The sequence below is a fragment of the Sorex araneus genome, chromosome 5 (genome assembly GCF_027595985.1).
Source record: "Sorex araneus isolate mSorAra2 chromosome 5, mSorAra2.pri, whole genome shotgun sequence".
Lineage (NCBI taxonomy): Eukaryota > Metazoa > Chordata > Mammalia > Eulipotyphla > Soricidae > Sorex > Sorex araneus.
This window is the reverse complement of record NC_073306.1, coordinates 291,713-317,008: the sequence shown is the minus strand read 5'-3', so window position 1 is coordinate 317,008 and position 25,296 is coordinate 291,713. Positions and strand designations below refer to the sequence as shown.

The 25,296-nt window shown below is 67.3% G+C and overlaps 5 protein-coding genes across 14 annotated transcripts; 3 read left to right on the top strand and 2 right to left on the bottom strand.

Moving 5' to 3' along the window:
- The first annotated feature begins 54 nt into the window (after window positions 1–54).
- On the top strand, window positions 55–948 carry AURKAIP1 (aurora kinase A interacting protein 1). Its single transcript, XM_055140048.1, has 2 exons — window positions 55–699; window positions 789–948. Exons 1-2 carry the CDS (start codon window positions 238–240, stop codon window positions 888–890), a joined length of 564 nt encoding a protein of 187 aa, XP_054996023.1. The 5' UTR covers window positions 55–237; the 3' UTR covers window positions 891–948.
- MXRA8 (matrix remodeling associated 8) lies at window positions 940–9,735 on the top strand. Of its 2 annotated transcripts, XM_055140045.1 has the most exons (9): window positions 940–1,074; window positions 7,238–7,258; window positions 7,333–7,623; window positions 7,699–7,800; window positions 8,057–8,524; window positions 8,594–8,840; window positions 8,918–8,994; window positions 9,076–9,156; window positions 9,272–9,735. In XM_055140045.1, exons 1-9 carry the CDS (start codon window positions 990–992, stop codon window positions 9,295–9,297), a joined length of 1,398 nt encoding a protein of 465 aa, XP_054996020.1. In that variant the 5' UTR covers window positions 940–989; the 3' UTR covers window positions 9,298–9,735. The 2 variants fall into 2 exon arrangements, with proteins under 2 accessions (XP_054996020.1, XP_054996022.1); XM_055140047.1 differs by lacking the exon at window positions 940–1,074 and adding an exon at window positions 5,896–6,801 and having other exon boundaries at window positions 7,238–7,623.
- A 1,544-nt stretch (window positions 9,736–11,279) lies between these two features.
- DVL1 (dishevelled segment polarity protein 1) lies at window positions 11,280–18,443 on the top strand. 4 transcript variants are annotated; one of them, XM_055138916.1, is made up of 16 exons: window positions 11,280–11,523; window positions 13,884–13,953; window positions 14,042–14,163; window positions 14,360–14,463; window positions 14,565–14,703; window positions 14,978–15,071; window positions 15,148–15,217; window positions 15,290–15,429; window positions 15,500–15,576; window positions 15,659–15,726; window positions 15,833–15,985; window positions 16,297–16,428; window positions 16,510–16,677; window positions 16,752–16,958; window positions 17,318–17,354; window positions 17,661–17,799. In XM_055138916.1, the coding sequence occupies exons 1-15, from the start codon at window positions 11,354–11,356 to the stop codon at window positions 17,326–17,328; spliced, it is 1,725 nt and encodes a 574-aa protein (XP_054994891.1). In that variant the 5' UTR covers window positions 11,280–11,353; the 3' UTR covers window positions 17,329–17,354; window positions 17,661–17,799. The 4 variants fall into 4 exon arrangements, with proteins under 4 accessions (XP_054994891.1, XP_004607092.3, XP_012787901.2 ...); XM_004607035.3 differs by lacking the exon at window positions 17,318–17,354 and having other exon boundaries at window positions 15,833–15,910; window positions 17,661–18,443; XM_012932447.2 differs by lacking the exon at window positions 17,318–17,354 and having other exon boundaries at window positions 17,661–18,443.
- Window positions 18,444–18,561: 118 nt separating this feature from the next.
- On the bottom strand, window positions 18,562–23,024 carry TAS1R3 (taste 1 receptor member 3). Of its 2 annotated transcripts, none has more exons than XM_055138914.1 (6): window positions 22,966–23,024; window positions 21,285–21,599; window positions 20,416–21,198; window positions 20,129–20,332; window positions 19,922–20,042; window positions 18,562–19,607 (listed from the first exon to the last, which is right to left on the bottom strand). In XM_055138914.1, exons 2-6 carry the CDS (start codon window positions 21,549–21,551, stop codon window positions 18,658–18,660), a joined length of 2,325 nt encoding a protein of 774 aa, XP_054994889.1. In that variant the 5' UTR covers window positions 21,552–21,599; window positions 22,966–23,024; the 3' UTR covers window positions 18,562–18,657. The 2 variants fall into 2 exon arrangements, with proteins under 2 accessions (XP_054994889.1, XP_004607228.2); XM_004607171.2 differs by lacking the exon at window positions 22,966–23,024 and adding an exon at window positions 21,663–22,830 and having other exon boundaries at window positions 21,285–21,585.
- On the bottom strand, window positions 22,972–25,280 carry CPTP (ceramide-1-phosphate transfer protein). 5 transcript variants are annotated; one of them, XM_055138921.1, is made up of 3 exons: window positions 25,202–25,280; window positions 24,255–24,377; window positions 22,972–24,167 (listed from the first exon to the last, which is right to left on the bottom strand). In XM_055138921.1, exons 2-3 carry the CDS (start codon window positions 24,374–24,376, stop codon window positions 23,645–23,647), a joined length of 645 nt encoding a protein of 214 aa, XP_054994896.1. In that variant the 5' UTR covers window position 24,377; window positions 25,202–25,280; the 3' UTR covers window positions 22,972–23,644. The 5 variants fall into 5 exon arrangements, with proteins under 5 accessions (XP_054994896.1, XP_054994892.1, XP_054994894.1 ...); XM_055138917.1 differs by having other exon boundaries at window positions 24,255–24,481; window positions 25,202–25,266; XM_055138919.1 differs by having other exon boundaries at window positions 24,255–24,387; window positions 25,202–25,266.
- Between the last annotated feature and the right edge of the window lie 16 nt (window positions 25,281–25,296).

Sequence of the window (25,296 nt, the reverse complement as noted above, 5' to 3'; positions counted from 1 at the left end):
TTCCGGGGGAGGGGTCGGTGGGCGGGGCCTCGCGCCGGAAGCCGGCGCCTTCTCGGCTCGGCCGGAATCCGCCCGCGCGCGGAGCACGGGCCGGCTCCGGGGACGGACCGGACGCACCCGGTCGCCGCTGCGGAACGGCTAGTGGGCAGCGCGCGTGGCGCGGGGAGGCGCACGCAGACGCCGCTACGTCCGTGCAGGGTCCCCCCCAGCCCGGTGGCCCGGAGCCCGCGCCGACCCATGTCCCTGCTGCTGCGCCTGACCTGCCGGCTGCTCGGGGCCGCGCCCCGGCCGGGCCCTCGGCCCCCGGCCCTGTCCCCGCCGGGCCGCCCGGTGTGCGGGCTGCCCCGCCGCGCGCCCCCGGCCCCGACCCTGCTGGGCCTGCTGGGCCTGCCAGCCCGCGGGCTGCCCCGCCGTGCGCCCCCGGCCCCGGCCGCGCCCCCGGCTCCTGCCCTGCTTGGCCTGCTGGGTCTCCCGGCCCGCGAGCTGCCCCGCCGCGCTCCCCCGGCCCCGCTGGACTTGCCGGGCCGCCCCGCGCCCCTCGCCCCCGCGCCCGCGCGCCCGCCCGCCCCGCCGCTGCTCTGCCGGAACGTGCTCAAGATCCGTCGGCGCAAGATGAACCACCACAAGTACCGCAAGCTGGTCAAGAGGACGCGCTTCCTGCGCCGCAAGGTCCGCGAGAGTCGCCTCAAGCGGAAGCAGGTGAGCGCTGGGAGGGGGGCTGCGGACGCCCCCTCCCGCCCGCCCGCGCACCCCCCACCTCCTCAGCGTCCCCTTTTCTGCTCCTGCAGGCCAAGTTCGAGGGCGATCTGCGGCGCATCTGGCTCAGGGCGGGCCTGAAGGATGCCCCCGCCGGCTGGCAGACCCCCAGGATCTACTTAAAGGGCAAATGAGACGCGCTCCCCCCTGGCCCCTTGGGCGGACCCCGGGTATAAACACACCTGAAGCCGTTCTCTGCCTACCAGCCTCCTTGCACTGCCTTGGGGAGCCCCATGGGATGGACACAGAAGAGTGGCCAGCTAGGTCAGAGATGCACATGCCCCAGAGGTAGCAGCTGCACGTGGTCCTCTGACCCCGGTATGGCACTCCCAGGCCATGAAGTGGGGGTCTTTCGGTGCTGGAGAAGCCCCGTGGTTGGAGACTCTTCCTGGGCAAAGGGGGTGGGAGCCTGGAGGCAGGGTCCTGGAGGCAGCCTCCCCTTGCTGGCTCGCATTGGGCCTTCCCAGACCCCCTTCTGCGTTCCCCACTCTTGCTGTGGCTCCTTCTGTGTCCCACGCTGTAGGGTTCCCTGAGCCCACCAGGCATGATCCTCAGTGCAGAGCCAGGAGGAAGCCCTGAGCACCACCAAATGTGTCCCCAATACAGAGCTCCCCCTCTCCCCCACCAAAAATATATATATGCACAAAATCTGAGCACTGCTGGGTGAGGCCCCAGCATTTAAATGAAAGGAAGCTAGAGAGACAAGAGTTAAGCATCTCCCTTGTTTTAGCATCCCAGTGTCCCATATGGCCTCTGGACCACAGCCCAGAAGGGCTCATGAGCCCCCTGGAGTAGCCCCAGACTCCAAAGGTTTTAGTCGGGAGGAGGGGCCCTTGATGAGGCCACGCCCAGTGGTGCTGAGGGATTACTCCTGGCAGGAATCCAGTCGTCCTCTTCCTGTGGGCGGGCTTCTTTGTAAGGCCTCAGCCCGGCTGCTGCCTCTACCTTGTGGACTGTCATCTTGACCCTGAGCCTAGGACGCCGCCGCCAGCAGAGTCTGCAGCGCTGCCAGGTCGGCCCACACTCAAGTTCCACCAAGGAAATTCAGGCAGAGAATGACCCCAAGTCCCGGCAGAGAGCTGGGAAAGACCTGGGTCCTGCACCTGGGCAACAGGAAGGTCCGGGGCTCTGCCCCCGCAGTGGGGCTGCACGCGCAAAGGTCCTGAGGGAAAGTTGTGGCATCCCAGTCTGTACCAACCTGTCAGGTGGCAGCAGTGCTGGGCGTTGTCAGCTTACACACACACACACCACCACCACCACCACTACCACCATTCCCCACCCCCCCACCCCTGTTCTGTTCTGCAGCAGAAGCAGTGAAGTTTGTAAGGGGCAGCTTCAGGGACAAGAGTCCTGCCTGCTCGCTTGGTAAAAACTCACACACGGGCCATTTCCTGCCACATAGATGCTCACAGGGTTTAGTGCCCCTGTGCACATAGCCACAGAAAGGCACTGAAAAACAAGACAGAGAGCTGCCATCTGCATATACGGCACATGCTGACCACAGGCAGCTCCGCCCTGCCTGTTGACTTGGCTTCTGAGAGGTCCTTGTGCCAGCAGCTGTCCACCCTGCACCTTGCGGCCCTGGGGATGCCTGTCCTTGACCCTGTGCCCTTCCTGGAGCCTTTCTGGAATGCAGCCCCCAGATTGTGGGCACGGCTTCTGTGGATGGGCACAGATCCAGAAGAGGCTGGACCCCAAAATACCAGCCTCACACCCACAGCTGTGTGCCCCAGCAGCTATGGTGGCCCTCTGACGTCACTGTCCAGCTTCTCAGATGCCCTCTGGGAAGAACTGTCAACAAAGGATCCGCGTAAACCTGCAAGAATAGGTCATGGCCAAAAAAAAAAAAAAGGAAATGGGGACAGAGTGATAGCACAGTGGCTAGGCACTTGCCTTGCATACGGCAGACCCATACTCAATCCCTGGCATCCCGTATGGTGTCCTGAGCCCCCCAGGAGTGATCCAAATGTAGAGTCAGGAGGAAGCCCTGAACACTGCTGACTGGCCCCCAAACAACCAGAAGACATACGAATGCTCAGGCAGGTCCGTGCTGTCCCAGACAGCCCACCATCTGCCATTCCCAGCCACCAAAATGGGCTCTGCCCCGTCAGCCCCCACAACTGCGGCCTCAGCCACAGCTTATACCCCCAGCACCACAAGTGCAGAAACTAATAAAGATACAGAGACATGCAAGCGCCATAGCAGGAGTGCAGCTCCTGGTGAGACGTGTCCGCCAGCACATGCATGCAGCCCTTCCAGCACCACAGCCAGTGGTAGAAGTAAGCAGGCTGCAAGGCATCGCCCGGTCTGTTTCTTTTTTTTTTTTTACTCAAGAAACTGCAATCACTAATCAAACTTTAATATTGCCCTTATTTACATGGAACTCTTTTATTTATTTATTTATTGCTTTTTGGATTACACCTGGCGATGCTCAGGGGTTACTCCTGGCTCTGCACACAGGAATTACTCCTGGTGGTGCTCAGGGGCCAGTCTGTTTCTTTTGGGCGTCACATCTGGAGGCATTCAGGGCTTACTCCTGACCCTGTGCTCTGGGATCACTCCTGGCAGGGGACCATATGGGGTGTTGGGAATTGAACCCAGGTTGGACATGTGCAAGGCAACTGCCCACCCTACTGCACTTGATCTGGTCCCACAGCCTGTTTTCTGACTTCAGGCTCTCGTCCAGACCATCAGGACCTCGTGTGGCCTCCCCCCAGGTCTGGCTGCTGCCAAGTGCACTCCTGCAATGTGCCACTTTACGAAACAGCCAGAGGGCCCCTCCAAAGGTGGCAGGAAGCAGTGGGCAGCACCTGCAGCTTCACCCGGCCCTGGAGAGTGGCAGTGCTCATAGGGCAAGACTCGCCACTTGGGGTTCCAAGGGAAATCCTGTGTGGGATCACCCTAAAGGCTTTCGCTTGTTTTTGGACCACACCCAGCGGTGCTCAGGACTGACTCTTGGCTCTGCACTCAGGGGTCACGTGGGGTGGTGGGGACTGAACCTGGGTCGGCTATGTACAATGCAAGAGCCCTCCTCAAACTCTCGCTCCTGTCCCAGCACCTCGAAAGTCTTCAGGGCTCTTAGGGTGCTGTGCGCTGCAGTGGGAGTTGGCTTTTGGCTGTAGGGCCAAAGCTGAAGGCTTGAATCTGCACTGTGGGGAAGGGCAGTCGAAGCAGCCGCTCTTGCTGGGAGTGGCCGCAGCAGGCAGGCTGCAGAGGCCCTGGCAGGGACCACTGTACCAGAGCCCCTTCTGCAGTTCAGGCTCCTTGCACCACTGGACGGGGTGCAGAGGGCCTTGGTGTGGTGGCTGAGCGGGTAGGCAGCCCGAGTTCACAGCACTGCCTGTATCCGGTGATCTGACCAAACAAAGCAAATCTGCACCCATCGTTGAGCTGCAAGTGCCCACTCGGGGTACTGGCAGCTGCATGGGGGACGGCGCCCGACATCTGGGAAACTGGTCTCAGCTATGTACACAACCTGGGGTGGTGAGGCTGCTCCCCAACAAGCCAGGGACAAGCCCAGTGCCGTGGAGAAGCAGGAAGTACAAGGTTTCCAGGGCCCTGTGTGTGCGGACCCGAGGGAAGGGCACAGGAGAGCTTGGGCCCAGAGTCTTGGCTCCTCAGCCGTGAGCTGCACACCAGGCAGGTCTGGATGCCCAGCATGCAGCTGAGTGCCCCTCTATCAGGAAGCCGTGCCGAGGGCCTCACCCAACTGGTCCCTGCTTTCTCTAGGGCGGCTGGCCGTGGTCACCCTGGTACTGCTGCCTGCATGGGCCACCCCACTAGAACTCCAGGGACCTCTGTGTCCTGGTGTGTGGCCTGCAGGGTCCAGCCCTGGCTCTGTGGAAGCAGATCCATGAGAAGTCCCAGCCTTGCATCTCCCTCTGGGGATGTTGAGCAAAGGTGGACTCAGGCCCCAGCCCTGGGGAGGGTGCGGAGTGTGGGATGCAGTTGCACTGTTTTTTGTCTGCCTGGCTCCACCCACCCCAGCTCAGCCTGCCTTGCCTCTATGCAGCATGTCCACCCGGAGCTGGGCTGCAGTCCTTGCAGACTGCGGTGCCCTGCTGGCCAGGCCAACCCTGGTCACTCTGTTCCTCCGTGTGCCCCTCATAGACGATCCTGAGCGTGTGGGTGTGTGGGAGCAGCCGGAGCAGCTTCTGTGTCTGCTGAGAGCCTCTGAGGCCAAAGCTTGGCATCGTTGAGGCGCTGAGTCACACACCGAAGACTTTCCTGGGGTCACACACACATGCTCAGCGGTTCCTCCTGGCTCTGCACTCAGAGATCACTCCTGGTGGGGCTGGGGGACCATATAAGATACCGGGGATAGAACCCAAGTTGGCCACATGTAAGGCAAGCCACTACCCGCTGTGCTGTTGCCCTGGCCCTTACACTGAATCCTTAGCCAGCAGTCATGGCTGACTGGGGGTGCAGAACCCGAGGGACACTTTCATGCCTGACCGGGGGCGGGGCAGTTTGGAGTGGGGTGCAGCTGCAGAGTGGGGGTCGCGTGCATCCTGTCTACCGGGCGTGGGCGTGTCCCGTCTGAGCCCCTGCTTACTTCAGCGATGTGGTTTCCTCCCAGTGAGCCAGGCAGCCTGGAATGTCCGCACCCCAGGAATCAGAGCCCAGGGGGGCTGGCTGGCTGCCTGCGGCGGCTCAGCCACGCCTCTGAGGGAGAGGAAGTGGGTCCAGGGCTCAGGCCTGGTGGGGGACAAGGCAGAACTCAGGGTGGGATGCGGTGAGGTCAGTGGCTTGACTCCGGGCAGGGCTGGAGAGTCAGGGAGCCAGGTTGGCAGCCCAGATGTCCACTGGCCTTTTGCTCTCATCTGGGCACTTCGGCCAGGATTTGGGCAGAGGCTGCAAGCTTTTGATGGCTCTGCTGGCTTCAGACAGGGCAAATGAGAGGGCAGTGCCTGCGGGCCTGTGTCCACATTTGGCAGGCCACAGGTTGGCTTTGGAGCCCTGCAGTCCTTCACTCTGGCTGAGTCCCGAGTCCTCTCCCGGACTAGTTGGGACTAGTTGACCCCAGCCTCGTGCAACAGAGGCCTTCCCGGAATCTCTGCTGTCTTGGGGGAAGGCAGGGCCACAGAGGAAGGAACCAGCAGGGGGCAGGGGCGGGCAGGCAGCAGGCGGGAGGCCAGGGCTAATACAAACCAGTTAGCAAAACAAGGAGGGGGGCGAGGCTGAAGGGCGAGGGCGGGGCTGTTTTCCCAGGACAGACCCTGACTCCTGTCTGAAAGGGGCCGCCCTAGGGCTGGGGGCTGGGTCTGGGTCACAGCCCTCTTTCCTCCCACTTTCTGAAGCCGGAAACCTGAATCCAGAGTTTGTCTCAGGACCTGGGGACGGATGGTCTGGTGAGACCCAGCCTGCAGGGACTGGGCCCTGTGGCCAGTGGCCGTAATTCAACCCAAATGCCTGTGGCTTTGCTGTTTGGACTTTCGCTGAGGTCTGCCTGAGTAGCTGGAGCAGCTCGGCACGCAGGCTGTACTCTGTCATTTTCAATTTGTTTATGCGACTCGGTGCCTTCTGTGGTGGCTGAACCCTTGTCCGCCCTCCTCGGGTGGGCATGTTGGAAGGCCAGACTGCCTCGATGGTGGGCACACAGGGAGGGGGGCTCGTGCCACCACATGGCTCAGGCCACCAGTGGGCACTGGCCTGCAGGTTCCCTGGGGTGCCACTGGCCTGGGGGTGCTTCCCAGAACCATAGGCCTGGGGCAGTCACAGACATGCCTTGGCCCTCTTGCCGCTCAGGGGTGAGGTCGCTGTCCCTGGTCGAGGGTCCACAACAGAGAGGGGCTGGGGCTGGGCCCTCCCCTCCCTGCAGGCCCGCCAAGGATGGGGGAGGCCAAGGGGCCTGGCAGGAGCGGAGGGGCGGGCAGTCTAGGTCTGACCCAGCCCAGGGCTCCGTGATGTCACGCGGGTGCTGAGGAGGGGGAGGGCCAGCTGTTTTTCTGGAGAGTTGGAGCAGACAAAGCCGGGCCGCGGGGCCAGTGGGCGCCATGGAGCTGTGTCCAGGGCTGCTCTTCTGGGTGCTGCTGCTCCTGCGGGGTGAGTGGAGAGGCAGCTGGGGAAAGGGACAGGCCGGGGGCCACGACCAGGGCCCCCCAGAGCAGAGTGGGTGTCAGCCCTTCAGGGGCAGTTGAAACCCCTCAAGCCGCATCTGGCTTGTGTCAGGAGGTGGGGGTCAGAGCCGCAGGGCCTGTCTGGCTGAAGCCCACCCCTGGGGCCGGCTGGGAAGTTCCTCCTGGGCCCCCGCGGCGGCGCAGGCGCACAAACGGGCTGGGCAGTGGGAGAGTCCTGGCTTCTGCCACTGACAGCCGAGGGGGCTCGGGCGACCCGGCGTGTGGGCGTGGCTTGTGCGTGGGGTCCGCGGTGGGGTCCGCCTTTCCCGGCCAGGTGGGCTTGCAGGTCCAGTAAGGGCCTGGCTTCAGCCCCTGGAGCTGGGGTGCTCGGGCTCTCCCCACACTGACTCTCCTCCTTCCAGGGTCCGCGGTCCTGCCGTCAGGTGAGTGCCCAGCCCCGCCACCCCGCCCTGCGCCGTGCCCAGGGGCCCCTCCCCAGCGCCTGCCCTTCCTGCAGGGCCGCCGGGGGGCAGCTCGGTGGTGTCCGAGTCCGCCGTGAGCTGGGCCGCGGGCGCCCGAGCAGTGCTGCTGTGCCAGAGCCCGCGCATGGTGTGGACCCAGGACCGGCTGCACGACCGCCAGCGCGTGGTGCACTGGGACGTGGCCGGCGGCCCCGAGCGCCCGGCGCGCCGCCTCGTGGACATGTACTCGGCGGGCGAGCAGCGCGTGTACGAGCCCCGCGACCGCGGCCGCCTCCTGCTGGCGCCGTCCGCCTTCCTCGACGGCAACTTCTCGCTGCTCATCCGCGGTAGGCGCGGGGCGGGCGGGCCGGGGGCCGGGGCCACCCGCACTGCGTGGCCTCACGCTGCTTCTCGCGGGGCAGCGGTGGAGGAGTCGGACGCGGGGCTGTACAGCTGCAACCTGCACCACCACTACTGCCACCTGTACGAGAGCCGGGCTGTGCTGCTCAACGTCACCCAGGACCGTGAGTGACTCGGGCCGCGCGCCCCGCGGCCGGCGCCCCAGCCCCCCCCCGTCCCCCGTCCCCGGCCGGCTTCCCGCGCGCCCTCGCCCCCCACCGCCGTGCCCTCTCCCCACCCCACCCCCCGCCCCCCGTCCCCGGCCGGCTTCCCGCGCGCCCCACGGCCGGCGCCCCCCGCCGTACCCTCTCCCCCCTCCCCCCGCCCCCCCCCCCCGTCCCCGGCCGGCTTCCCGCGCTCACCGCGCCCCGCGCCCCGCAGCCCGGGCCGCCCGCGCCTTCTGGGACGGCGAGAAGGAGGTGCTGGTGGCGGCGCGCGGGGCGCCCGCGCTGCTGAGCTGCGTGAACCGCGAGCACGTGTGGACCGACCGGCACCTGGAGGAGGCGCAGCAGGTGGCGCACTGGGACCGGCAGCCGCCGGGGGTGCCGCACGACCGCGCCGACCGCCTGCTCGACCTGTACGCGTCGGGCGAGCGCCGCGCCTACGGGCCGCGCTTCCTGCACGACCGCGTGGCCGTGGCGGCCGACGCGTTCGCGCGCGGCGACTTCTCGCTCAGCATCGACCCACTGCAGCCGGCAGACGAGGGCACCTACTCGTGCCACCTGCACCACCACTACTGCGGCCTGCACGAGCGCCGCGTGTTCCGCCTGAGCGTCATGGCGCCCGCCTCGCAGCCCCCGCGGGGCTCCCCGGGCAACGGCTCCGGTGGCGGCGCCACCCCCCGCCCAGGTTGGGCCCCCCCCACTCCCGCGCGGCCCACCGCGCCCACACCCCGCTGACCACCGGCCCCTCTCGCAGACCCCACGCTGGCACGTGGCCGCAGTGTCATCAACGTCATCGTGCCCGAGGGCCACGCGCACTTCTTCCAGCAGCTGGGCTACGTGCTGGCCACGCTCCTGCTCTTCATCCTGCTGCTCATCACTGTCATCCTGGTCACCCGCCAGCGCCTCCGCACAGAAGCCAGCCCTGGGGAGCGCAAACGGCCCCAAGACGAGTCTCCCCTACAGGGCTATGAAAACTCGGAGAAGTCGAGGACGCTGAAGGGGTGAGTTTCATCCTGCTTGGAAGCAGGGGTCCCCCCACCACAACAGCTGCTCTGACCTGGGCTGCTCTGCCCCTCAGGAGGGACCTGAGTGTGGCCCACTGGACGGGGAGCTCCGGGGAGCAGGCGCCGTGCCGGAGTGAGCACATCCCACTAGGTGAGCCCAGCACTGGCCCCATTCACCTGGCTATGTGGGGGGCACCCCTGCAGGGCCCTCAGCACGCTCTTCCCACCCCAGACTACAAGAACAACATCCTGAAGGAGAGGGCGGGGCTGGCCCACAGCCCCCTGCCCACCAACACCCTGGACCTGGATAAAGGTCAGTGGCTGGGAGGGTGATGCCTCTTCCACCTCCCAACCAGCTCGGACTCGGGGGTCTGCGGGCACAGTGGTGGGCCGAGGGCAGAGGGCTGACCACTTGCCCATGTTGGCAGAGCTCAGAAAGGAGTACTGCAAATGAGCCGCCCACCTGCTGCCCTCCCTGTCATGGACCTTCGTGCCCCCTCCAGCGGCTGGCCCGCTGCCCTCAACCTGGCCAGGTCTGGCTGCAGAGCCCTCCTGGGAGCCGCCCTCCCTGCCCTGCGAGTAGGGACACCCACCAGCCTGGGACAGGATGCAGTCCCTGCCTTGCTCTTCCCTGCCCCTGTCCTCTGCTTCCCACCCTGTCCAGGCCCCCATTCCAGTCTGCTGTGACTCACTGAGCCCCGTGTCCTCATGTGACTTCTGACCCTGTTCCCACCCACTGGCTGGAGTCGGGCCCCTGGTGGCATCTGTTAGACCGAGGACAGGATGAGGAAGGTTCTGGACAGCCTGTGTGGTGGCTCCAGTCCCTGCACCGGCTCCTCCCAGGGCCACTGGGGCCTCCCCGCCTAATAAAGACCGGCTGATTTCCCCTGTATCCTGAGGGCAGAGCCCGTGGTTTTCCTTACTGCTTTTGTTGTTGATACTGTGTTGGTTTGGGACACACCCAGTGATGCTCAGGGGGCTTACTCCTGGCTGGGCTCTGTGGACCCTATGCAGTGTTGACAACAGAACCCAGGAAGCTGTGTGCAAAGCGCTTCCTGACCCCACACACACACCCTCACCATCTCTCTGGCCCCTTTTCCTCACCGTGGTCGGAAGTTCAAGATCACAGCTCATTTTTCACAGTGGGCAGGGCTTGCCTGGACGAGTGGGGGATGTGGTGGGCAGCGGACGGTAGCAAGGAAGAGTCTCACCCTGGCTTCTGAAGTGCTCCCATACCTACCCACAGCAGGCACACATGACCCCCCTACCAACCTCCTGCTCTTGGCCTGTGACCTCTGCTGGACTTCATCTGGATAAGGGGCCGCTACCGGCAGGGCCCAGGTGCTGGCCACCCCTGGCCACAACTTGGTGCACCAGCAAGTTGGCTGAATGTCCCTTGGGAGAGATTGGCTTGGGGTCACCAGCAGCTGCATCTATAACCTGCGCCCTGTGGTCTGTGTGCTGGGGTTAGCCTGCGCCTCTAGAGCAATCATGCGTCCCACCAGCCACAGTGGGCTCATACGTAACTCTGGGGAGACCGAGGCTGTGAGGTGGCCACACGGAGTTTCTAGCCTGGGTCACGACTTACTCAGTGGGTTCCTGAGGTCAGTGCTGGACCCCTGGAGGGGGGAATCCTCTGCTGGGAAGTGGGAGTGGTGGGGCACAGAGCGCCCTAGCCCCTCACCTGCAGGTCTCCTCAGGCAGCCTGGCCCCTCCTCATTGTCCCCATGGTAGGAGCTGCCCCCAGTGGTGTTCTCCACAAGAGTGCGGGATGTAGCGGAACCCTTCCCAGCGCCAGAAAGCAACGCCGCGGCCGCACACCCCGCCCGCGAGCCGGGACGGGACGGGCGCAGAGCTGGGCTGTCCGGCGACCCCTCCACCTCCGGTCCACGGACCGGGAACCCGGGCGCGGCGACACTCCGGGCCGGAGCCGACCCCCGCGACCTCCCAGCGCGAGACGTAGCGTCATGAGGGCCGCAGACTCCTCCGACAGCTGGGGACGCGGGAGCAGGGTCGCGCGACCTCTCCGCGTGGGCGCGTCCCTGCCCGCTCACGGGCGAGCCCCGCAGCCCCCCGGCCCCCGCGCGTCCCGACCCCCCGGCCTCCCCGCGTCCCCGGCCCCCGGAATCCCGGCCCCCGGCGCCACGGCCCCCTGGACCACCCGCGGCCCGGCACGCCGCCGCCCCGCCGCCCGGCTCCCGCCCAGCCCCGCCCCGCCCGCGGCCCCGCCCGCGCGCGTGCGCAGCGTGGCCCCGCCCCGTGACGTCACCGCCCGGCTCGCGGGCGCCCCCGGCGGGCCGCACTCTCGGAAGGGCCCGCGGTCCCTTTAACTGCGCGACCCGAGGGGGCGGCGGCGGGGCGAGCGGACGCGGCGGGGCCGGGGCGGATGGGCGGCCGCGGGCCGCGGGGCGGCGGCGGGCGCGGCGGGCGCGGGCGGGCGCGGGGCGGCGGGCGCGCGCGCGGGGCCTGGTGGCGGCGGGCGGCCCTGGGCGCCGCGCGGGCCCCGCGCCATGGCGGAGACCAAGATCATCTACCACATGGACGAGGAGGAGACGCCGTACCTGGTCAAGCTGCCCGTGGCGCCCGAGCGCGTCACGCTGGCCGACTTCAAGAGCGTGCTGGGCAACCGGCCCGTGCACGCCTACAAATTCTTCTTCAAGTCCATGGACCAGGACTTCGGGTCAGTGCGCCCGGCCGGGCCGCGGCCCACCTGGCCGCCGCGGGACGCGGGACGCGCGCCGCCGCACCTGCCGGAGGGGCGCGGGCAGGTGTCGGGCGGGCCGGGGGGCTGTCCGCGGGCCGGTGGGCACGCGCCCTGAGGCCGCAGACGGAGGTCAGGCCCTGCGCTCCGGCCGCCCTGCCGCGGGCCTCGGAGGAGGCCGGCCAGGGGTGGCCGTCCTGGCTGGGCACAGCCCTGGGTAACCCGAGCCCCCACGGCGCCGCCGCGGGCCTGGGTGCCAGCCCCGTCCTTGCACTGACGGCTGCGCCTCTCCCTGTGACATTGAGGCTGTTTCCTGGTGCCGTGGCCCCTGGGCCGCCGTGCACCCGGGACTGAGGAGGGACGCCTGGCAACTGCACCGCATTCTGGGCACCCACGCGGTGACCCCTGAGCCCACCTCTTGCGCAGACCGTCATCCCCATGCCCCTCCTCCAGCTGGCGTGAGCGCTGGCCTTGTGCGTACTCTCGTTGCCCTCCTCCGGCCTCAGAGCCCAGCCAGTGGAAGGTGGGCATAGGCACTGTCTGGTCCAGCCGCTGCTTCTGGACTGCCCTCTCTCGGCTCTATCCTACGCCCCTCACGCCACGCTGACCCTGCTAGGCTGGGCTGGCCTCTGGGTCTGTGGCGGGGGTCGTGGGCCCCCAGAGTGGCCTCTTCCCAGGCTTGGCAGCCCCATTTCTTTCTCTGTTTTTCTTCTTTTTTTTCCTCCCACTGGATGACCGTGAGATACACAGCCGCAAGGAAGGCACCTTCACTTCTAAGCTGGGCCCTGGAGATGCTGCGGGGGGCATCAGCTGGAGCCCAGCTCCAGAGGGGCTGCAGAGCCAGAGGTGGGGGGACTCGGAGCCCCCTGGCAGGGGCCTGGGCCTTTTGCTGGGCTGAGTGCCCCATGCCAGCCAGCTCTGTGCATAGGACTTGTTAGGGAAGAGGCCAAGCTTTGGTGGCCCCTAACTTGGGGTGCGTGGCCGCCCCCCTGGGTCCGCTGGCCTGGGAACCTCTTGGGCTGTTGTGAGCAGATTCCTCCCCGGGGCGGGGCTGCGGGGGCGGGGGCGGGCCGGCCAGCCACAAGTTCAGGGTTAACCAGGATCTTGCCGGGAATTCTGAGGTGGGGCATGGTGCCAGCAGGGGTGCTGCAGGGCTGAGGCACTTCCCCTGTGTGGCACAGGGTCCCTCCATCCCTGCCAGGGCTCAGGAGTGCCCTTTGGCCAGTGTGCCCCACGCTGCCTCTCCGGGATGGAAGGCGGGATGTGTTTCTGGCTGGGGAATTGGCCTGCAGAGGGCTCGTCACCAGTGCTGGGGCATCGGAACCTGGCATCGGACCCCCCCACCCCCGCCTGGTGTGGCTGACTCAGAAGGGCTGGGCTCGGGTGTGGCAGGGGACGCCAGGCACCTGGGCTTGCAAAGGACTCAGCAGTGGGGCGCTCGCCTCATGTCAGAGGCCCAGGGCTCTGTTTCCGGCACCAGGAAAAGAAATAGCCAAGAGAGCCAGGCCCCCACCCCTCGCCTCCACTGTTGCTGTCCCTTGGGGTCCCCCTCTTCCTGGGTAGTCACACCCTTCCCTGGGAAGTCAGCTGAGAGTGGAGAGGGGGTCCTGAGAAGCGGCCCAACTCGTGGCCATGTGTGATCGGCCCAGGGCCCCAAGCTGTCAGCTCTGTCCAGGGTGCCCAGTGGAGTGGACGGGTCCCTGCTCCCTGGCAGAGAGCCTGGGGCCAGTTATGTAGGGCCTCCTGCCACCTGCTGCTGCCACGACTGGCCAAGATGAGGCGGCCGCTCAGCAGGCCTAGAGGCTGCTTCCTGTCTGGCCAGCAGGCAGCCTCTGCTGCCCAGGCTGAGCCCTGAACTGGGAAGCATCTGTGCGGAAGGGGGGGGGGGCGCCTCCGGGCCCGGGGGGCAGGGCTAGGGCGGGGCAGGGCCTTGAGAGCAGAGGCTGGGGCGGGACTCAGGGCACATTCTGGCCATCCCACCCTGGTGTGTGGGTCTCCAGAGGGCACGTGGGATCTTGCCGATCCCGAAAGTTGCACTCCTCAGCCCTTTGGATCCTGACACCTGCTTCCCATCCCAGGTCATCTTCTACTGGTCAGCATTGCCCTGGCCGGTCCTGTCTGGGCACCTTTCCCAGCCCAGCCATGTGACCTGACAGTATGGGGCAGGCGAGGGGCTGGCCACTGGGCAGTGGGTTTGCTGGAGGGCTGGCCCTAGCTGGCCTCAAGCTGGGCAGCCTCAGTGAGCAAGGCTGTTGGGGGTGTGGGGTGGGTGGTGGGATGTGGTCTGTCCCCCTGGGGTCTGGGAAGGCCCCCTTCAACCAGGTCCCGCTCTGCCACAGGGTGGTGAAGGAGGAGATCTCTGATGACAATGCCCGGCTGCCCTGTTTCAATGGCCGAGTGGTGTCCTGGGTGAGCCCTGGAGGGCGGGAGGCTGGGCTGGGGGAGGCCGGGGGGTGTCAGTGTCGCCTTTGCCCTGAGTGCCCCCTCTCCTGTGCAGCTGGTCCTGGCTGAGGGCTCTCACTCAGACACAGGGTCTCAGGGCACAGATGGCCACACAGACCTGCCCACCCCCTTGGAGCGGATGGCTGGCATCGGGGACTCCAGGCCCCCTTCTTTCCAGTAAGAACCCAGGTGGCAGTGGCATGTGGGGCGGGCAGCTTGCAGACCCCCCAGTGAGGAGCTGATCCACAGGAGGTGGGCAGTGAGCCCTGACCTGGGCAGGCGGGTGGGCAGGTGCCTCTGCTGGAGCCAGAGGAAATAAACTCGGGCTGTCATGGCCTTGCCGGCCTGACCCGACTGGTCCCCCACTGCACAGCCCGAATGTGGCCAGCAGTCGCGATGGCATGGACAATGAGACTGGTACCGAGTCTCTGGTTGGTCACCGGCGGGAGCGACCTCGGCGCCGGAACCGTGAGGAAGGTAAGACCCCCCACCCAGGTCTGAGCTGCTGACTTGCCCCTGGTGTCACCCAGGCCACTGGTTACCCCCGAGGCCATCTCCCCTCCTGACGGTCCCCACAGCCACCAGGACCAATGGGCACCCACGGGGGGACAGGCGGCGGGACGTGGGGCTGCCCCCGGACAGCGCCTCCACCGTGCTGAGCAGCGAACTGGAGTCCAGCAGTTTCATTGACTCGGACGAGGACGACAATACCAGCCGGTGAGCCAGTTGGGACGTGAGGTGTGGCACAGGTGTGTGTGACAGGCGTGTGCTAGGGTGACGGTGCCTGAGAATCTGTGAAGCGTGTCCTGGCACGTGTGTGTGCACCTGTCACACGGGAGACGGTGAATGTGGACAGCGTCTGCGTGTCCGCGTCCATGCCTTGTCCCGTCGCCTCCAGGAGTTGCTTGGTGGGTGTGCCTGGCCCGTGGCCTCACTCCCCTGCCGGGGGGCGGACTGCGTCCGGGGTCTGAGCCTGCACACTCGCCCCCAGGCTGAGCAGTTCCACGGCACACAGCACGTCCTCCCGGCTCATCAGGAAGCACAAGCGCCGGCGACGGAAGCAGCGCCTGCGGCAGGCCGACCGGGTAGGTGGTAGCGGGCGGGCGGGCAGGGCGCCGCCTTGCGGCCCCACAGCCACAGCCCTGACCCCCGTCCCCGCAGGCGTCCTCCTTCAGCAGCATCACCGACTCCACCATGTCCCTGAACATTGTCACCGTCACTCTCAACATGGGTGAGGCCTGCGGCCCATGGCGGGCAGGTGGGTGGGCGGGCGGGCAGCACTGCTCACCCCTCGCTCCCACAGAGCGGCACCATTTCCTGGGCATCAGCATCGTGGGGCAGAGCAATGACCGCGGGGACGGCGGCATCTACATCGGGTCCATCATGAAGGGCGGGGCGGTGGCCGCCGACGGCCGCATCGAGCCTGGGGACATGCTGCTGCAGGTGTGCCGGGGCCCGCGATGGGAGTTGGGGGGCCCTCCCCACCCCCGCTGAGCCCTGCCCCCCCCCCCAGGTGAACGATGTCAACTTTGAGAACATGAGCAACGATGACGCCGTCCGGGTGCTGCGGGAGATGGTGTCCCAGACTGGGTGCGGCGGGCGTGGGGCGCGGGGAGCGGGGAGGGCTGCTGCAGGTCTCCAGGGGGTGACCAGCCCCTCCCGGCCCCCGCAGGCCCATCAGTCTCACGGTGGCCAAGTGCTGGGACCCCACACCGAGGAGCTACTTCACCATCCCGAGGGGTGAGTGGCCCCATGGGGGCAGGGGGAGCGACCCCCGGGCTTGACCTGTGCTCTGATTTCTCTCCTGTGTATCTGCTCCTCTGTCCCCCCCATGGTGTCTGCCCAGCTGACCCCGTCCGGCCCATCGACCCGGCGGCCTGGCTGTCGCACACGGCAGTGCTGAGTGGAGCCTTGCCACGCTACGGTACGAGCCCGTGCTCCAGCGCCGTCACCCGCACCAGCTCCTCCTCACTAACCAGCTCTGTGCCTGGCGCCCCACGTAAGTGGCAGCTCCCAAGAGCAGGGCCGGAGGCCACGCCAGGGCCATCCCAGCCTCCGTGCTCCGCTGCCACCTGCCCGGCACAGGCCGAGCGTAACAAGGCCTGAGTCGCGCGTGTTGTGGACGTGCTTCCTGCTGCTAACATTACTAACACGCGCCGGCAGAGGCCTCCTCGGGGGTCCGTGGGGTGGGGTGGCTTCACCCTGATTGGGCCCCGGGCTTTGGGGAGTCTCCTCCAGGGCAGGAGGCCAAGGCCCCCCAGGGCTGCAGTGGGCGCGTCCCTGAGCCCCCCTGAGAGATGTGCCTTGCAGAGCTCGAGGACGCGCCGCTGACTGTGAAGAGCGACATGAGCGCTGTGGTGCGGGTCATGCAGCTGCCAGACTCGGGCCTGGAGATCCGAGACCGCATGTGGCTCAAGATCACCATCGCCAACGCCGTGATCGGTGAGCGGCTCCGGGAGGGCAGCCCTGAGGGCCCCGAAGCGTGGCCCGCAGCGTGGGGCTGGCTGACCGCGCTGCCCGCAGGCGCTGACGTGGTGGACTGGCTCTACTCGCACGTGGAGGGCTTCAAGGAACGGCGGGAGGCGCGCAAGTACGCCAGCAGCATGCTGCGGCGCGGCTTCCTGCGGCACACCGTCAACAAGATCACCTTCTCCGAGCAGTGCTACTACGTGTTCGGGGGCCTGTGCAGCAGTGAGTGGGGGCCGGGGGCGGGCAGGGCCACCAACCGCCCACTTGGCCGCCTCACGCCCCTCCTCTCTCTGCAGACCTGGCCGCCCTGAACCTCAACAGCGGCTCCAGTGGGGCCTCAGATCAGGACCCCGTGGCCCCACTGCCCCATCCCAGTGCCCCCTGGCCCCTGGGTCAGAGCTACCCCTACCAGTACCCGGGCCCCCCGCCCTGCTTCCCGCCCGCCTACCAGGACCCTGGCTTCAGCTACGGCAGCGGCAGCGCTGGGAGTCAGCAGAGCGAAGGTGCGTGCCCGGACGAGCCTCCCTGTCCAGTCTCTGCCTGGGCCCCCCTCCTACCCTGTGCTCTGCCCTGGTGCGGGAGGGGCCTGGGGCACGGCAGGAGACTTGCAGTGGGGGGTGGCAGACTCAGAGGAGACACCCCGTGTGCATGAGCCTGCAGGGAGCTGGTGCTGGGCCCCTGGCAGACCTCGAGCCCCCCAGCAGGGTGTGCGGGCATCCAAGTGGGCTGCCTTCAGGGTGGGCTTGCAGAACAGGGCCTTGCAGTGGCCGGAGCCCCCGGCTGTGGGGAGGGGCAGCGGGAGGGGGAGGTGGCGGGGAGCTGCTCTGTAACTCGTGCTATCCCTTGCTTTGTGCTGAGCAAGCCTTAGACTGAAGGACTAGCGGAACCACCTTGGGCCGGTAAGCCACAGTTCTGCCCGGCGTCCCTCGGCACGCCCTTGCCGGCTGGTGCCCTGGCACCTCAGGATGGGCTCAGGGTCCGATGGAAGGTGGTCATGGAGGGGGCAGGAGGCTGGCTGGCGTCTCGTTTCTCAGCTGCAGGACCAGGCCCTTACCATAGGCGTCGGGGTGAGGCTGGGTGTCCCGGCTGCTCCCGCCCGCCTGCTGCATGGCCACCCTCCCACCCCACCGGACTTGTGGCCACCAGGTTCTGCCAGTCCCGGGAGCAGCCATGGCTGACCGTGCGCCTTCACCACCTCCCCGCAGGGAGCCGGAGCAGCGGGTCGGCACGCAGCGGCGGGAGCAGCCGGCGGGCTCTCGGCCGAGAGGAGTGTTGGACGGCGGGTGCCAGGGGCAGCGGCAGCGAGTCAGACCACACGGCCCCTAGCGGACTGGGCAGCAGCAGCTGGCGCGAGCGTCCAGCCAGCCAGCTTAGCCAGGCCACGGCTGCTGCCCCTGGCCTCCCCCCATTGCGCCCCCTAACCAAGACACACATGGTGGGTGGGGGGCCGCCCGGGGGGCCGCCTGTGCGGGAGCTGGCTGCTGTGCCCCCAGAGCTGACGGGCAGCCGCCAGTCCTTCCAGAAGGCCATGGGCAACCCCTGTGAGTTCTTCGTGGACATCATGTGAGGGTGTGCCCTGGTCCTGGGCTGCGCCCTGCTGGCTCACCAGGCCAGCCTGTGTGGGCCTCAGGCCTGGACAGGGATGCGGGCAGGGGTGTGGAGGGCACCTGGACCCCTGACTCTTCGATTACCAGGGGTTCCAGAACCGCACAGGCCGCAGACTGAGCTGAGAGGCTGCTGGGCCCGCCCCCCTCAGCTGGCACTACCCCCCAGCCGCCCAGGGCAGGGATTTAATTTATTTATTTATTGCCTGGCCTGTGTGGTCTGGGGGTGGGGGGGGGGTGCCAGGGCTCCTCCACACCCCAGCTGGCTCTTGGTGCCAAGGTGGGTGTCAGCTGGGGTCTCTGGAAGGGGTGTGGCCCTTCGGTTCCGAGGCACCTTCTGTGTACATCTATTTTAAACATGAAAAAGCATTTAATTTTCTGGGACTGATGCGTGCCAGTGTCCTTTCCTCCTGCCGCGGTCACAGAGGCGGAAGTGGCATCTGCTCCTTCTGGGCAAGGCCCAAGGACGCTCAGGCCTCTGGAGTGGGGCAGGGCCACCTGGGTGTAGGCAGGGACAGCTGGGGGTCCAGGGGCCTGTGGCTGAGGCGTCAGTGAGGGCCAGGCCAGCAGCCAGCCTCGGGCCTCCACAGAGCAAGGCTCAGGGCTGCGGGTGCTGGGCCTGCCCAGCTGCCCCACCCTCCTGGCACGGCCCCTCCCCCGGGAACAGGGCGGGGGTGTTGCAGTGCGGCTGCCGGAGCAGCATGTAGCACACGGGCAGGTGGAAGGTGGCCAGGATGCCCAGGGCCGAGAGGAGGGCGGCGCCCATCTGCACGGCCGGCTGGTAGGCCACGTGCACGTTGGCAGAGAGGGGCACGTAGGAGGCCCAGGTAAGCAGGTAGGCCAGTGCCGCGAAGGTGAGGCCGCGCGGCCCGGTGTGGCTGTCGGGCCGGCTCCTCACCAGGAAGGTGCCCAGGAAGCAGAGGGCGGCCAGCACGGTGCTGGGCGCGTGCACCAGGCCGAAGCCCAGCCACGAGTGCCGGCGGCACTGTAGCAGCGTCTCCGAGGGCAGCGCCTGCCCGTCGGCCACCACCTGTGGCGGGAAGGCCACCAGCGACCAGGCACACAGTGCCACCTGCACCAGCAGCGCCAGCAGCACTGCCAGCCAGGCCCGGGCTCGCTGCAGGCAGCCCCGCAGCGGCCCTGCCCAGCCCGGTGGCAGCGCCGACCCGGCGAAGATCTGGGCGGCCTGCAGGAAGAGTGTGCTCAGGCAGCCGGTGAGCGGGAGCTGCAGCAATGGCTGCTGGGCCAGGCAGCTGGCGGGGCTGGGCCGGCCCGGGAGCAGGAGGACAGCGAGGCAGCCGAGGCCCAGGCAGGACAGACCGAAGCAAGCTCGAGGTCCGCCTGAGGCTAGCACCAGTGGACTGTGTCGGTGCCACAGGAAGAGCCCCAGGGCCCCCAGCACCAGGCCCAGTGTCAGGCCCAGCAGGGCCAGCAGCACCAGCACCACAGGCTCCCCCCAGGCCAGGACCCTGGGCGTGCGGGGGAAGCAGCGCGGGCTTCGTGCAGGGGACCACTGGTCAGCGGCACAGCGGCTGCAGGAGGTGTCACCTGCGTGCAGAAAGCAGGCACTGTCCCCAGGCTCACCGCACACCCTCCCCTCCCTGCAGCTGGCTCTTCCCCCACACACCCTCCACCCCAGAGGCCAGTAACTCCAGCCCACACACGCGCCCCATCCCTGCGGCCAGCCACCCCCTCCCCTGCCCGTCGCCCATCCCGAGGTTGGCTCACTCCCCCAGGCACACGGTAAGCGCACACCCCCATCCCACCATCCCCACGCTTCCCCCACCCCCACGCCACATGTCTGTCACACCCCTATGTCCAGTTCACATGTCCCACCCGTGCCCACCCCATGGCTGGCTCACCGGGGCTGTGCTGGTAGCTGCCAGCTGGACAGTCCACGCAGTCGTAGCAGCAGGAGTGGAAACCTTTCACACGGCGTACCTGGCCCTCCTCGCACTGCGGCGAGCACTGGGACACGGGTTCCTGGTGGGATCTGGGCTCAGCCCTGCACAGCGGCCACCCCCTCCCGCGCCCACCTGGCAGGGCCAGATCTATTGGCCAGCACCCACCTGGTTCCCAGGCGTATGCCAGCGCATCTGGTTGCGCCGCAGCCGCAGGCGTCCGTCGAAGTGACCCACGGTGCGCAGCTCGGGCCTCTGGGCTCCCCACACCCACAGCTTCAGGTCGTACTCCATGGCCACATTCCCCTGCGCATCGAAGCTCAGCTCCAGGCCGTGTGCACGGAAGCTCACGTTGTACAGGTTCTCCAGGAGCTGGGCAGGCGGTGTGGACAGTGAAGTGGGTGGCGGCCTCCCAGCCAGGGTCAAGCCCCCTCTCCTCCCAGGCCCAGCCGCACCTGCCACGGCCGCAGAAGCCCCTGGAGGCAGCCATAGGGGCCGCAGGATAAAGCGTTGTGGAGTGCCTGGGCCACGCCGTACACAGCTGCATAGGCAGCAAAGGCCTGGTGGGGCGCCAGGCCCCCAGGCACGTCGTCCAGGGAGATGTGGTCACACTGGGGACAGCGAGGCCCCAGGACATGCTCGTCCTGCCCCGACTGCTCGGCCTCCAGTGCGGAGCAGAAGGCGGGGTCAGCGGCCAGGGCCAGGCACTTCCGCACGTAGGCGGGGAACCCGGGCAGGGTCGCCCCCCGCTGCAGAAAGCCGAGCACCGTGCCCGCCTGGGCCATGTTGGGGAGCGACATGACCTGGTCCGAGGTAAGCCAGGCCTCGCTGGCCACCCACACCTTGGGCGAGAGCTTCTGCTGCATGCTGTGGGCAAAGAGGGCGCGGGCGGCACGGGGCGAGGCGAAGAGCACCACCACCTGCACACGGCTCTGGTTCACACGGCGGAGCAGGTCCTGTACGGGCCCCAGCCGCGGGGCGCCGGCCAGGCCGGGCAGTGGCACCAGGCCCTCGTGGGCCACACAGATGCCCTGTGTGCTGGCCAGGCTGGAGAAGAGGCTCAGGCCTTGCCGGCCGTACTCGTCATCACTGCCCAGGGCGGCCACCCAGTTCCAGTGCAGTGCCCGCAGCAGAGCCACCATAGCCGCTGCCTGTTCGCGGTCACTCGGCACCGTGCGGAAGAAGGATGGGAAGGACTCGCGCTGGCTCAGCCGGTCAGTGCTGGCGCCGTAGCTGACCTGCGATGGGCAGGGACACCTCCTGACTCAGGGCTCGCGGCCAGGCCGGCTGGGCTGCCTGAGCCCGGGGGGTGGTCGGGACGTACCTGGGGCATGAGGAAGAAGCTGAAGAACTTGCCGGTGATGAGGGCCAGCTCTGATGAGTGAGGGCCGATGACGGCCAGCACACGGGGCCGGTAGCGTGTGTACTCACAGTGGGCGGCCACACGGCAGCTGCCTGCCCCAGCCAGGAACTTGAGGCTGGGCCTCATGGCAACCAGGGGCTCTGAGCAGGTGTCCAGGAGGTCGTAGCCAAGGCGGAGTCCGGGAAGCAGGGCTGAGTTGTTGTTGATCTCCTCCACAGCCATCTTCATGGCCAGCGCCCAGAGTAGGCCCAGGGCGGAGAACCTGCGGCAACAGGGCTGCAGGGACCACCTCGAGCCTCTCGGGACCCTGCCCACCCGCCCACCTGCCCACTCACCTACCTGGTGCACTGGACGCCCTGGGGCTGGGTCCTGACCCCCAACCCCGTGTCTGCAGCTGTGCCCAGGGGAAAGAGCCCGCCCAGCACATAGTCACCTCTGGCACTGAGCTGCCGTGACAGGCACAGTGGGGCCACCGCCCCAGGGCCCAGAAGAGCCGCGAGGCCGAGGAGAAGGCGCATGGTGGGCAGTGGTGGGCCGCAGCGGGCACCAGCGTGTGTAGGTAAGGCGTGTGGGCAGGGAGGGGTGAGGATTTGTTTAGTCACCACGAACACTCCCACCTGGCCAGCTTCCAGCACCAGCTGCATAACTGAGCCACACCTGGCCAGACGGCAGGAGCTGAGGCCACGGACCATGACCTGCCTGTGTCCCACACCCCACCCCTGAAGGGGAGGTGGGACCCCAGGACATGTGTCAGTCGCAGGGTTGGACCCTCCGGCTGCTGAGGTGCCGTTCTGCAGGTGTGGCCCCAGCAGGGGCAGCAGCCCGGACGAAGGGTCTGGGCCTTCCTGCAGGCCCTACACGTGGTACACCTGGGAACTCGCTCATGAGGCTGCCAGCAGGGGTGCTGCAGGGGCACGCAAATGAGGGACGGGCGGGACGGAAGGGCATGGGGGGAGGGGGGTGGCAGGACACAGGTGGAATCGGATGGAGGTGGTAACCAAATGGGCACCAGCTGCAGGCCCAGGTGTCCATGCAGCCTGGCTGGCACTGCTTCTGAGCAAGGGTCCAGGCCCTGGACACCAGGCTCAGGGCCCAGGTGCACAGCAGACCCTTCACCACCCAGATCCTCCCCTGGCCAGGCTGGGCACTCCTGGCGGTCTCAAGTCTGGCTGACGATCTTGGTCTATGTCTGGTGGCGAGGGTCCTGCTGGATGGCAGCCGCAGACACACATGACGACACAGCACACACATTTCACGTGGCATGCACACCACACTACATATGTGCTCATGGTTCATGTATACATGACACACACATGCCCAGTCTCTGCTCTCTGGCCGCTGACCTGACTAGTCCCGTCCTGGCCTCTGGGCAGGGGCCTTGCGTTGTGGGCAAATCCTACAGGTCAGGTCTTTTGGGGACATTTGGGCCTCATCCGGTCCCTTTGGTGCCAGTAGAACAGAGCCTGCCTCCTGGCCCTCGTGGGGCCAGCACGACCATGGGTGGGCGGCTGTTGTGTGTCTGTGGACGTGATAGTGCAGGCTAGCGGGGCTTCACCGCACCTGCTAGGGGCTACCAGTGCTGTGTCCGGGGGTCCCTGCAAGATACCCTGCCCTCGCGGTGAGCCCTTGCCACGTACCCCACCTGGAATGCAGCAGGTTCCGAGCCATTTATTTATGATGGAAAACCACGTCTAGTTCATTCCCAGCAGCCCGAGTTCACCCCAGGCGTGCCTGCGCCCGTGTCTGCTGTACATGGGGCGTGGGCTCCGAGGGCAGGGCAGGAGTGGAAAGCAGCGAAGGGGGCTGGGTGCGGCGGCGAGGGCCAACCATCAGCCCGTGGCTCCGTGATGCAAGCAGAGACGGGCAGGCTTTGCTCCAGCCTCTCCTGATGCCCTCATCGCTCAGGACAGGGGCTGACTATGCTGCAAAAGGGACAGAGGGAACCTGCAGTGGCCACTGCTGCCCAGGACAGTCAGCTGGGGATGGAGAGGCCAGCCAGTCGGGGATGGAGGGAGCCAGCCAGGCGGGCACCTTGGTGAACGTTGAGAGGGGCCCGCAGCAGTGAGGTCAGTGGGCATCTGTACGCTGGCCTGTGGACTCCGAGTCTACGCGTGTTCATAATGGGGGGGCCGCTGGCAGCTTCTGAGGAACAGTGGCGCTGGCCTGTGGAGGTGCTGCCGTGGAGCAGAGAGGCTGGGGAAGTGGCCAGCACCTGCCCTCGCTGCTGCCCCTCGCGACTGCCGGGCGGCGTCGGTGGCAGCACCCCTGGGCCCAGTTCTCAGGGGCACCTGCTGGGAGGCTGTGTGGGCACTGCTGCCGGCTTAGGGCAGGTCCAACAGTGCATGGTCTTCGTACAGCTTCTGGGAGACATGGTAGACACGCTCGATGGTGGGCAACGCCTCCCCCAGCATCTCCACTGCCTGTTCGGGGGGGCCCACGTTCATGGCCTCCAGGAAGGCTGTGCGGGTGGGCAGCACGCAGAAGGCAAGGGTGGCAGCCCGGCGGATGACCCAGGAGTGGTAGGCGGCCAGCGTGGCGTTGTAGGAGTCGGTGCAGAGCGTGGCGGTGCTGGCGTCCTGGGGGCTGGTGCGGAGCTTCTCCAAGAAGAGGTGGAGCCAGTTCAGGGCACGGTGCAGCCGCAGCACTGTGCGGCAGCCCGAGCTGGGGTTGCGGGAGGCACGCTTCAGGTCCACCAGCTGGTGGCCCAGCTCATAGGCCACCATGGACTGCAGGCTGCAGTACTGATCACGCTGGGGGCCGGCCCGCAGCTGCCCCATGATCTGCAGTTTTGCCACCAGGTCCTTTGAGATGAACGTGAAGACTGCGCCCATGCTGTTCAGAAACCTGCGCGGGAGTGGGGACCCACTCAGTGTGGGCTGCCCAGCCCCACCCCTCTCCTCAGCCCATGCGGCCCTGGAAAGGCCCACCCACCTGACCAGACCCTGCCAGCCATCCAGGTAGGGGTCCAGCAGCACCTCCTCCTTCTCGTTGAGACATTGCTTGAAGCTGTGCAGGGCCAGCTGCAGGTTGAAGTCCTCCTTGGCGCTGTCCATCCTGCACACGGCTGACAAAGGGCCGGCACTCAGCAGCCTGCTGGGCAAGTCCCGACACTGCCCACACTGGCCACTGTAGCCTCTGCCTCAGGGGTCCGAGGTTCCCTGTGAGGGAGGGAGGCCAGGACACAGTTTCTTGTGACCCTGGAGGCTGCCGCATCCATATGGTGGATTGATCGCTCAGTTCCTGACCTGGTGCTGCCTCAGGAAGCTGGGGGCCACCCTGTCCTGCCACACGCCTGGTACAGGCAGAGCCTAAGTCTGAGCTCCAACCGGCTTGGGTGGGGTGGTGGTGGTGGCAAGGCGTAAAAGGTGGCCTTCTGGGGCCTTCCACACTCCCCTCCCTGCCCCAGGCAGGCGGCCCGAGTCCCCAGGGCCACCTTCCTGGCCACCAAGTTTCCTGTGGACTTGTCTTCCTTCCCAGGACGCGAGCCAGCCCGCTAGCAGCTGCCAGTAGTCCTTCAAAGCCCGGAACAGAGGAAGGGCAGTGGGTGTGCGGTCGGGCTCGGCCGGCCAGCTGCCAGCCGGGGACCGACGCCGCCGCGGCCGGGCCGCCCCGGGAGCCCACGCCCTTCCTAAGGTCAGGCGCGAGGGGCAGCGGCCCGGGCCCGGCGGAGGGCCGGAGGCGGCCGGGCTGCGCCGAGGGTCCCGGCCCCCAACCCGTCCCAGGGTCCCTGCAAGCCCCGCCGCCGGGACCCGCGGCCGAGGACCGAGGCCGCGGAGGGGGACCGGGAGGGACCGGAAGGCGCCGCCCCCCCGCGCCCGCCGCAGGCTCCGGCCGAGCCCCGCCCGGCGGGCTCCCTCACCTGCGCGCCCCCCGCTCACCTGCGGCCAGCTCCCGCCCCGCCGCCCACCGCCGCTGCCGCGCCCCGCCGCCGCCTGCCGCCGCCGCCGCCCGCGATTGGCTGCCGGCCGCCCAA